The sequence below is a fragment of the Antedon mediterranea genome, chromosome 2 (assembly GCF_964355755.1).
Source record: "Antedon mediterranea chromosome 2, ecAntMedi1.1, whole genome shotgun sequence".
In the NCBI taxonomy this organism is placed as follows: Eukaryota; Metazoa; Echinodermata; class Crinoidea; order Comatulida; family Antedonidae; genus Antedon; species Antedon mediterranea.
In genome coordinates, this window is record NC_092671.1 from 795,984 (window position 1) to 808,728 (window position 12,745).

A 12,745-nucleotide genomic window follows, 5' to 3' on the forward strand; every position below is an offset into this window, starting at 1 on the left:
ACCGATTTATGAAATCAATAAAAAGGTTTTAGTCTGGGGTAATTACATACACATTAGTTAAATTTAACATTTAATTTGAAGAATAATAATAATAATGTTAGTCTTTGAAAACAATTTTTCTAAATTGTAATAAATAACCTAGAAATTTCATAGCTTTTGAAATAATTATATTTTCGCCAATAACTAACAAATCAATAATATTTATGATTGCGTATATAATTATAATAATACAAAAAGCAAAAAAAAACTTTGCATAAATAAATGCAGTAAGCAGAGGGAGGGTGGACAATTGTTGGAAACCTGCTAGCAGAGGTTATAGTCTTTGACCTTGAATGTCAACCCTTTTGATTTCAGACAATTGGAAAAGCAAAAAAAAAACTGTTTACTTTTATTTCCTTTCAAATGTACAAAATAAATTATATTGGGACATTGTTTGGATTGTTGAACACTTGGATTAATGATATAAAGAAATATACTGTGCAAATATTACTTACTTTTTATGATGGTATAATTATTAATAAAACGTGTAAAAATAAAAATAATTGGACTGGAGGTTAATTTATTTGATATAATTTCTATCTATATATACTGTAATTGGAGATACAAAATAAAATAAGCAAAAAGCTAAATTTAAATGATAAAGTAAAACTGCCAGAAAAATGTCGGGAAACACTATTATCAGTGCAAGTGAATATATTTAAACATAATTCAAACATAGGCAAACATAACATGTGTTTGCTTTGGTTCTTTAAATCCCATGGCATATGTATAAACACATTTAATTATCCTTGAAATAAAGTTTGATACATTGATTACTTGTTTTTTTTCCATAATATGGTAATAGTGCAAATGTAATATCATTCTCACTCCTGCAGCTGAATAAACATACTCTTGCTATGTCATATTACTGGTCATTTGTGATCGCCAAGTGGCTCGAGTATTGAACCTATTACAAGCTGATCGACATAAGGACGTCAAAACACAGTGTTCTACATATAAACTATTCAAATTAACGAACACACAGCCCAAGCACTGTTGCACCCCATGGTACTGTATTTTATACTGAGATGCTTTGCATTATAAACAGTGTGACTAGAAAATGAGCACGCAATGTGCTACAACCGAAAACTGATCTTAGTGGGTATGAACGGTTCAAGGAACAGCCATAATCTTCCAATGAACCACGATTATTGACCAATCAAAACCGCATCAGTTTCATCCATATATCTGAATTTCCATATATCTACAAACAATTGTTATTAGTATAAGGATTTCTGTTTTCTTTTTTATTGTTGTTAAACTGGTGTCAAAAGTACTTTTAATCTGTATTTTGTGATTATATAAGTCGATTTCAGGCCACAGAATGCCATAGTATCGACATTAAAATTCAAAGAAAACAAACAAAGCTAAGAAAACAATGAAATGTGAGATTTAGCCAGCGCGAGTCAGAGCTTGCCTGGATCAACCCCATGTTAGCCTTGCTGCTTTTATACCCCAATATTAAATACAAATTTACAATCATTTACAATAACAATTATCACTAAAAAAACCTAATAAAGTTCTGAATTTGTAAATTTTTATAGTGTTTTAAAAAAATTGGAGATTAAGTTTTTAAAAGAAGCTGAGTTACAGCATAGAGATATTATCCCTATATCTCTACGGATAAAGCAATGTAGTTATCTACCTCTGATCAGTATGTATATACTGTAGTATATTAATGCTGGTCAAATACATTACAAGATGAACAATATTAACATTGATTAAACTAATTCTCCCTGGTACAAGCATCTCCACCAAGTGCTACTTTGATACACTGCTAAATACAAGGCCAATCTGCAAGGCTTTTGAACCCTATGCTCAATTCTGAGAAGGGGAAGAATACTGGCTGTTAAAATAACTGGATTATTAGTAAACTAGATAGTTGACCCAATATGACATACATTCATATATTACCTGTGACTAAGGCTTGGATATGATCCAAGAATTTTACACTCCTATGTGTTACACAAATCATTATTCCTTAAATAAAATTATCAGTTATGAGATATTTCAATTATTCTTATATACATTTCTGTTGATGTTTAAAATTTTTAATAACAAACTTTTAATTTCACGCCTTTATGACTTTCGTGTAAACATTTCATAGTGTATTTTGTAAATAACGTGATTGTAATTATTTTTGGTTTTATGCCAAAAGTTTTATAGATAGTCATTCTTCTCAAGAATCTGTTCATTAAAAAGAAACTGTTAAAATGTAACTTTTTTACCATCAAACAAAGTTTTTATTTAAATAAATTGGTTTGTTTTCAAATTCAACACTTTCTATCATCTCCTATCTTTTACAGTTTGCATCAATATCCTCTTGCAATTATTAAAACATGGATAATTAATATTTGATACCATAATTACATGCATATAAATCCTTAATCAACTTAATCAAAAGCACTGTATTTTGTACAGTTCTTTAATCATCTCTCTCTCTCTCGTGCTCTTTAGTTCAAACTCATCCCAGTGCATATTTCTATCGAATTTGTGGCTGTAATCTGATACTCTGCCGCATATATCAATAAAGTAATCAATGCATAGATGACATTTGACCTGATGGTGTTGGTCAGAATGTATCTCATTACTTTTAGTTAATTTGCATCATTGAAATTGGTTCCAGAATAATTCAAGCCAATTAATCGTTTAATAGGGTGAAAAAGGTCAACCATGGTCTCCAAATGTCCACTTTGATAATTGCTTGCATAATAATATCTTAAGGCAATTCATAATTCAAGAATAAAGATCAAACACTATTAAAATTATAAGAAGTGACCAATCATGAATTAGTTATATATTCATATTCAAAACACTCACAAAAGTGGACATAATTTAGTATTATATTACAATTAATTCTCAACTTGGCATAACATGGACAATACAGCTAACGTCCGGCAATCATTAATGCACAAAAGCAGCATAGATTTCATCATTATAGCTGGATAATACTAATAGCGTGTTGTTATTATGTTGATGTTACAGAGAAAACAAATTAGCTAACTAATTATACTGTTGATTATTTATATGATGGTAATACAACAAAACAGTCAAACAGTGTTTGAAATCATAAAAATACAAACAAATTGAGTATTTTAATACTTTTATTACAATAATATATTACTCAGTTTTAGATGAGCTATAAACAGTGTTGTTCAATAAAAAAAATAACTGTAAAATACTTGACATGAAGCGATAAATAAAATGTACGCCTCATTAAACAAACGCTAACATTAACCTTGTGGAGAAAAAGGTTCACGCTTGATCTAAAAAATCTTAATCTAGGGTCTTTTTTGGGTAATTTTTCATTTTACATTATTTTATCCTTATGATGTGAACTATAAAATGTAAATTGGAAAAAAAAAATAAAATTCTAAATCTAATATAAAGCACACAATGATGAACAACCACACAATGATGAACAACCACACAATTTCTAATAAATAACTTCAGTAGTTGTTCAACTAATGAATTTCAATCGATGATTTAACGAAAACGAACGCGAACACACAAAGTAGTAGTACCATTATTTGGCACACAGCCAAGTTCATAATTAATAAGGGTCAGTTGATCAAGCTAAAATTCAACCCACAATCACGCAATATTAACAAAACCTTTGACAGGCTAATCACTACTAATATCGCATTCCCAACCAAGAATAATTATAAATGTAGCAGCATATTGACAGATGGTGAAATAGGGCTGGCTTTAATGCCTTCTTTAATTTAGTCTTCTATTCAGAAGCTAATAAATCGCGATATATGTTTTAATATGAGAATTTTATGATTATTTATTTATAAGTTCTTATTTATGCAATGAATAGGTTTAGAATTTATATTCATTTTACTTGAAAGTTGTTGCAATTTACTTTCTATTGTGGTTATTCAAGCAGATTATCTAAAAACCAGAATAAACCTCTTTTATCTTTCAAATACAGTAAAAGTCTTTTCACAAAACCTAACATATTGTCGGTATATTTAAATATAATCCCTCCTTTAGGCCACCCCTGTCAAAGGGACATTATTTAAATATAATCCCTCCTTTAGGCCACCCCAGCTGTCAAAGGGACATTTTTTTAGGGTCCTTTTAGTAGGGTTTTACTGTTTACCATTTTTGGAGAAATTTTATTATACTGTTTGTTTGTATTCATGTACTCCCTAGTCTGAAAAATAAATAATAAATATAAATAAATATAAATTTCAATTCTGGACTCACCATGACATCAAATAATAAAATATTTTGAAAATAATAATGTTTTAATATAGATGCAAAAATCAAATTAGATTTTGTTAAATTTAAATTCTAAATCTTAAAGAAAAATAGGAAATATTAGTGTTTATTCATACCACTTTAAAATGTCAATATTGTATTCATAGAATTTTGGAATGGTATGACCCCTTGCTGAGTAAACTGTTGTCATCGCTAAATATCGGTATGGCCAGCGGCCTAGCTGACCTACTAAAACCAATGGATGGTCAGTTACTGATTATGATGGATGCATGATGAGAATCACAGGTGTCCAGAAGATGGCCGCCACTGCTGCTGTGGTGGGAGAAAGTTCAGAAATGTAGAGTAGAGTTTTCAACACCCACAGTTTGTATTTCAATTGCCTCAAAATGAGAATTGAATAATGAAACACATTAGCAATATAAAATAGATCTTAAAACAATTTATAAATAGACATCAAGCAGCCCAACAACCAAAGAAAGGTCAATTTATGATTGGGATGAAACTACTGTAGGTGATGCAAATAATATTACACTATCCCAAGTCATTAAAGCTGTATTCTCATACACTAGAGTAAAGCATGCATCGTCCAAATCATATTCTAGTTACATCCAATGGAAGTGCTCATGTTATTAATTAACTTTTTTATACCGTGTTGACTCTGATTAAAATAATTCTTCGAAACTTTAATTTAACAGAAAAGATAATGGAAGACAAAAAGTGTTTTTCAGCTTCTTTTCATGATTACCATTGGATCGTTATTTTCCCTTTCTGCTTGCAAGAAAATGGAGTTTAAGTATTCATTCACATACTATTTCATCACAAAACAAAATTCTAGAAAAACTATAAACGCAAAATGCGCAGTAAGTTTTTTTTATAGCTTTATTCAATATTTGTATTTCTATATTTAATATTTATATTTCTATATTTGTATCATGTATTGAACAGTTACATTTTCCCTTTAATTTTCCCTCCTTTTCAAAACATTGCAAATATTGTCTATCTTTGTATTGTGATTTTTAATGTCTTTTTATAAATTTCTTTAATCTAATGCGCTAAAATGCAATATCTATACCTGATTTTTGTTTTTATCCTGTACAAATACATTTTTAAATAAAATTAAAATAAATTAATTAATACAATCAGAAAATTAATATTGAGAACCAACATCTGGTAAACTATATAAAAAAAATAAAATTATCATAAAAACTTTATTTGGAATTAATGAATATTCATAAGGAACATTGTTAATAAATATCATATCGAATGTGGTATTTGATTAAAATGTGGCCGTCCCTTTTCAAGGTTGTAATAAGCAGTTTTCTATACCTGCTTTTCGAACTGTTCAATTACAATATGAGCTATCCCATGCATAAACTCCTACACGATTATTTTAATATTCAAATTAACGAGCGTTAGGAATCCGATATTTTCATTCCTAGTTATTAACTACAAAAGCACAATTAAAAATTCAACAATTCTTTTCCGAATTTACAGAATTCATGCGTGGGCACAACCTTTGACCTGAGTTTAATGATTGGCTTATCAACTAAAAAGTGTATATAAGCATTCTTAATATAAGTATGTGCCTATTTAGATTACTGCATTGACATATGATTTAGTTTAAGAATTACCAGTTTCTTTTAATAATCAATGTAAAGCTTAACTAAATAAACAGGTTTATAGTAAACAAAATGTAGTTACTGCAGTAACTGCAGTTAATCATTTTGACATGATCTGTTAAAATATGTAAAAAAAGTCAGCCCAATACCTTGATGTTAATTAACTAATGTTGATATTTTTAAAACATGTTTGTTTGGGTATTACATACATTTTTCATAAAGATAATTTCCAAATTTATTGCTTAAAATTTAAAATTCTATTATAATTAATGAGTTTATTACCATTCTCAATCTGCCAATACTTAAGTGTATTCTAAAGTATGCTATTACCGGTTACCATATTTGTCAATAACAATTGTCAAATAAGTTTGTAATCTTGTGTGAAACGCCTCTATTGTTGCTCGTTCTCATTTTGTTTCCAAATTTCTATCGGAAATAATCCAGCGCTTGATATAAAATTTAAGCCATTTCCTTTGTCCCTGACCATTCTAAGATTAAATTTAAAATTCCCACCTAAACTATTCAAAGTACAATTTATTTTTGTAAAGTTAAATTTTAGATTTTAGTAAGAGTTAGAACTCGTGGGTGACCTTAACTGTGTGCAAAATAAATGTACAAAATAAGTAAAAGAAAGATCTTTATATCTATATTACTGCAGTAATGTACACTGGACAAGGAGGGCTTGGGAATTCAAACAAACTCCCTCCCCTCTCTCTTTCTGAATTTTAAATGAAAGACTAGCAGCAATTCTGATTAACTATAGAGATTATAATAGATATTATATCATAGATAACTTTATAGCTTAATTAGCCTAGCTCGTGGTGATTTTTTTGTGGAAAATAACCCACCCCATATATAAATCTATTTAATAAGTTTGCTTATATATTTTATAAATATGTTTGAAAAATTAAAAGAAAATCTAGTATCAAAAGAAATAATTTTGGTTTGTCATCGTCACCAAGAGGACAAGCGGTCATCACGTTTATCTTGACCAGTGTCCATTGAAAGATCAAGCATGTGATCAGATTGAAAACCGGTTTGAACTGGTTGGATCATAGGTCAACGACATTAACAATGGACAGTGTCCTTCAATGGTCAGCAGCTTTACCAATCTACTCACACAGCAAGTTCAATGTTCCAAAAACACAATAAACCAGGCAAAATTTCAATTCTCGCATACGTAATTGAGAATTTTTCTCACAAGCTGTGCACAGATAGATTGTTTTTCATCAACTAAAAACAAGCTTTAATCATTCTATTTTGATTCCTTCTTCATTAACTCCTTACAAACATTAAATTAAGCAGGAAAATGAATCAATCTTTACTTTAGAAACCAATCTTCAATCAAACTCAAATGAATTTCAATTCTCAAATCAAGCATAGTTAAATATTGACAAGAAATATATGTTAATTTTTTCATAATATTGTCATATGATGAAAGCTCATAAACAGCTAGTCTTGTTGTAATTATCTCCTTATGAAATCACTATCCTAATATAGAGGTGGTTGAACCTGGAAATCTTTTTAATTGCTCCAAGCGAATTATTTTGAAGTTAACAAAGTGTTTACAAAGAATTGTGAGAATCAGGATGACAATATAATCATTACAGAGGTCACATTCATATCACAGAAAGGTGTATAAATGTGGGTGTTTTCGTTTTGTTTGGTTTATTTATTCAACCAGCATAATAACAATGCAATAGCATACAATATAATATATAAAAATGTAAACTGCTGTTTAAGCATTTCCTTGACTGTAAATTAATGAGCAGCTTGCAAAATAAAATACCTTTTATCATATTCAAATATATATTAACAAAAATAAAAGATGCAACAAAAAACATACAACAAACATGGTATTATAGCATTGTGCACATTTGTAAATAACAATGATGATGATGACGGTGATGTTATTATTGTTGTTGTCGTCGTCTCTGATTTTATACTGATGATGAAATAAATCAAATAATAATTAATGACAATGATTACATAACTATGATGGATAGTTTGTTTCACTCCTTATTTGGTTTATTGTTGTATATTAAAGCAGTGTATTATTGAGTAGTTACTATGTAATATTTATTATTGAATCTTTCAACCTATTGCACTCATTACAGTGCATTTGATAAGTAGCTTATTGAACTACTAACAAATAAACACTTGTATACAGAGTGACATCATTGACCCGACCTTACAGAGGAAAATGTGATGTAAACATCATAAATGTTTACACTTGCAATTATTCATTTACTAACGTTCTTGAACTCTGATTGGTCAGGATGGAGTCAAAGATCGATTGTTAGAATATAAGATTAAACATTTACGCAAGTTAATTGTAAAAAAAACAAACGAAAATCTGACCTCATTCTCTACTGTACTAATATCAACAACAAAATTAGTTAATATTTGGCTTGGTATTTTTAAGCACAGGCTTGAATATAATGGCGCGTTTATACAACACGCTATTACATGCATATTCAAAACGCCTACGAGAAGTGTGTTGTATAACATCGAAGAGATTCCGTGTAATGAGATTTTAATTGCAAAAAAGGCTACTTGGCTGAATCCTAAAATTTTGTGGATTCCCGGTTGCTGTTGATGTGTTGGAAGTGTCCTCATGGTATTGTTTTGACCTCTCGTTAAATAAAAGTATGTGCTGTGAAAATGTTGACCAAATCTAGTAGATAATTATGCTTTTTTTGCATATTTTAACCGATTTAGCACTTAACATTAACGCTAATAAAATGTTGACATAATTTGGCAAAATGTAGCATAGTTTTATCCTAATTCTAAAACATTTTTTTTTCTAATTTCAAAAGCAGATTTAAAAAATCAATAATTGAATAAACTAAATTTTAAACGAAATCATCCTTTATTGAAATCCTTAATAAACTCATATTAATTCATAATGCATGTGAGTATATATACAACTTGGGATTATGAACTACGGTATAACAAGGTATTACGATTTAATGTATAACTGCAAGGTTTTTGTGGGGTTGACCTCGGCCCGTGTAACTGCAAGGTTTTTGTGGGGTTGACCTCGGCCCGTGTAACTGCAAGGTTTTTGTGGGATTGACCTCAGCCCGTGTAACTGCAAGGTTTTTGTGGGGTTGACCTCGGCCCGTGTAACTGCAAGGTTTTTGTGGGATTGACCTCGGCCCGTGTAACAGCTAAAAATTAAAGACGTGTTTAAATTTGTGATGTTGTATAAACACAGCCTAAGATGTAAAGGTTACACATTTACGCTAGTTAATTGTAAAAAAAACAAACGAAAATCTGACCTCATTCTCTACTGTGCTAATATATATCAATACAAATGAGTTAATATTCTGCTTGGTATATTTAAGCACGGGCTTTGGATATGTTATCAGCAAACATAAGCTATTATCTGAATAATCTTTAGATTCCGCAAGGTTCATATTGATTAGATAAGATTACTGCATTAGGGTTTATGTTAGGCCATAGAGATATTATCTCTATGGTTAGGCCTAAAGATTCTGAAACACCCAGGAGGCCGAGGTAGTCAAGTGATGCGTGTATTGGTGGGTTATTAGGAATTATGTAAGGCCTGATCATGGAACTTGTGGGTATAACGGGGCCTAGTCTAGGTAGACAAGTAATGTGTGTATTGGTAGGCATTAAGAATTGTGTTAGGCCATTGTAGGTATAACGAGTTAGTCCCTTTTGAATGAAATAAACAGTTTGAGAAAAGCAAATCATACTGAAATAAAGACTTATTTCAAATGTTTAGTGAAGACGAAGGCCAAGAAAAAAAGCAAATTAGAGAACTTACTTAGACCGGTTATTGTGTAGTCCGTTACATTTGGTGCTAGGATGACAGGACCAGCCTTTACCCCATCCACGGTGTAATAAGAGATTTTGTAGCCTAAAATGTTGTCATCAACTGGCTCCCACTGAACAAATATAACAGACTGGTTCACAAATGTAGTCCTCATATTGGGAGCTGTAATATCACCTGAAAACAATATCAATACATCGTTATAAATTGAATTCAACGAAATACTGAACATTTTTTTTTAAACAATGTAAAAAACAACACTGAAAATTTTAAAAAAAATTAAAATGTTATAACTATCCCTTTATTTTGAAGTTACAGAATTATCAACTACAACATAGTAAATCATGTATGTATGGTAATTTTAAAATTAATGCTTGACATTGTTTAGTAATGTTTGGAAGTTTATATGTTTGATCTGAAACAGGTAATAAAACATTTGTGACTCATTAGGCCAAGCTTTTAAACAAATCAACATAATATCACTAATTTTTAAAAAAAAGTATGTCACAAACATGACCTCGTCGTACATTGAGTCAACATTTCCATCTATTTAATGTTACAAATAACAAGATTATAAAATCCATTTACTTATTATGTTGACCTAAGTTAATAGTTATAGAGGGTTTATTGAGGAGATACACATTAATGATGAAATAAATTGTTAGAAGAAACAAAATATTTTTATTCATTAATGTAGAGATTTTTGTTAGGGCTCATTGTTCTATCAACTTGTTTTTAATATTCAATCATTTTGTTTTTAATAATCAATATGGAACAACTCCATCTTTAGTTTTATTAATTTGTTTCAGCAAAATAACAACCATGATTTCTTAGAATTTCATTACATAAATTAAATTCTGTATTTATTTTCTACTTAAAGAGAGTACATGTAAACAAGTTATTAAATTATTTTTATTTTCATTTGATTTTAGATTTATTTTGAATTCAAAAGAACAAAGCATACATAAATGGATACAAAATTAGAATTAAACCTGGTTATAAATAATCAGAATTTCAATTCTATTATTCAATAAAACAAATTATATTTCCAATTTGGTCCATAATTCAGAGGAACCAATTATTATGAACATATAATATGGTTAAAATATAGAAAAAAGCTTGAGTGATATATAATAATATAATTGTACAAATATTGTTAAAAATCAAGAAAAACATCTAGAAGAAGGCAGAGATTAAAATTCTTTAAATTACTCAATGTGAACAAAAAAATTACCTGGACGAGTTCCTGGAATTAGAGTCCTCTTCTTCGTCCATCCTGACCAAGGCCCTTTGCCAATAATCGTGGCAGCTGATATGCGAACTTCATATTCCGATCCAGGTCGAAGGTCATTGATGACTGTACCGTTTTCTTTTCCGTTTACTTCTACATCATTGGATGTTTTATCTCCGTATTCTCTGTACTGAATACTGTATTGTATGATCACGCCATTGGCGTACTCTAGCGGCATTTTCTGCCATTTAATGTCAAGTGATGTAGCTGTGTTGCTTGCTAATGAAAACTTGGGTACATCTGTTGGTTCTAAATGATTCAAATTCAATGGTCAGTGATGGGTCAAGGATTTTTAGATAGGGGGGTAAACATTTTGTAAAAAATGATTTTGAAGGTAATTGGATTTCCGCTAAAATTTCATGTAAATTTATTAACCTTATGCATTTAATTTATTTATTATATTTATTTATATAAAATTTGTTTACTAATGTAAAAAAGTATAAGGGATTACTTACTGTCAGGCTGGGTCCTGATGTAAACATATTCCGAGGGGTCACTGACCCCATTGCTATTGTACGCAAGTACATAAATTGTATAATTGGTAAATGGATGTAATTTTGGTATTTCTACAGGATAGCTATCGTGAAAAATAGATTTATCTATTCCGCCTACAAATTAGAAAAAGTAAGCAAAACAAGACGATGATTTAAGTGGAACTATAAGATACGGTATGAACTTAAGTTCAGTAACATTGGGAAGGTTCAGGCATAGTTATTTACTGGCTAAGTTGGTGCTTTACCCACCAAAGTTAGCGATAATTCAATGAAACCAACTTAGCAGGTAAGTATTAGTGTATAGTTTGTTTATATGAGGGCCTCTTGATTGTCAGCATATGCTGTTTAGGGTCACCCTCTATAAATAAGGTTAAATAAAAAAAAACATTTGAATAAAAGAAAAAAATGAATAAAAAAGTTAACTAAGACCAATGGGTCATTATGGGCTACGTTTCAAAAATTGATATTTGGGTAAAAAGTTTATTTAAACACAAATTCTCACCACTTGTTTCAAAATAATGAACACCATATCCAAGAACAGGGATGATGGACTGGCTCCAGGTTACTAACAACTTCTGAGAGTCACTTGCTTCCACTTGCACATTAAAAGGTGGATCAGGTCGACCAGATTCTAAACAAATCACACAACTAAGTTAATAAAATGAAATTTAGCCATTTACAGGTCCAATCAATACTGCTACAGTACTGTACTGTACTGGAATGCATCAATACTGCTACAGTACTGTACTGTACTGGAATGCATCAATACTGCTACAGTACTGTACTGGAATGCATCAATACTGCTACAGTACTGTACTGGAATGCATCAATACTGCTACAGTACTGTACTGTACTGGAATGCATCAATACTGCTACAGTACTGTACTGTACTGGAATGCATCAATACTGCTACAGTACTGTACTGGAATGCATCAATACTGCTACAGTACTGTACTGTACTGGAATGCATCAATACTGCTACAGTACTGTACTGGAATGCATCAATACTGCTACAGTACTGTACTGGAATGCATCAATACTGCTACAGTACTGTACTGGAATGCATTGTGTACTATAGTATGCAACTGTTTGAAAGCACGAAACTAGGACTTGATACAATTGAAGTTGACAGAAAATAAGCCAGAGTCTGAAACAAATCTAGAATGTTGGGAAATGGGACAATGTGTGAATGGCCATCTACGTTTTTTCTTACTTTTCTATTGTTCTTTTAAAGGTTTTTTTTTTCACCTTTCAAATGGGCTGGAGAGGT

At 30.3% G+C, this 12,745-nt stretch overlaps 1 protein-coding gene across 1 annotated transcript in view; it reads right to left on the reverse strand.

Moving 5' to 3' along the window:
* Nucleotides 1-12,745, reverse strand: part of LOC140039983 (protogenin B-like) — a 42,143-nt gene that overhangs the window by 12,157 nt on the left and 17,241 nt on the right. Inside the window, exons 7-10 of the mRNA XM_072085579.1 lie at nucleotides 11,978-12,106; nucleotides 11,437-11,589; nucleotides 10,925-11,230; nucleotides 9,685-9,867 (exon numbers count right to left, since the gene is read on the reverse strand). Of these exons, the coding sequence (XP_071941680.1) occupies nucleotides 9,685-9,867; nucleotides 10,925-11,230; nucleotides 11,437-11,589; nucleotides 11,978-12,106 (771 nt within the window). The remainder of the gene's footprint in view (nucleotides 1-9,684; nucleotides 9,868-10,924; nucleotides 11,231-11,436; nucleotides 11,590-11,977; nucleotides 12,107-12,745) is intronic.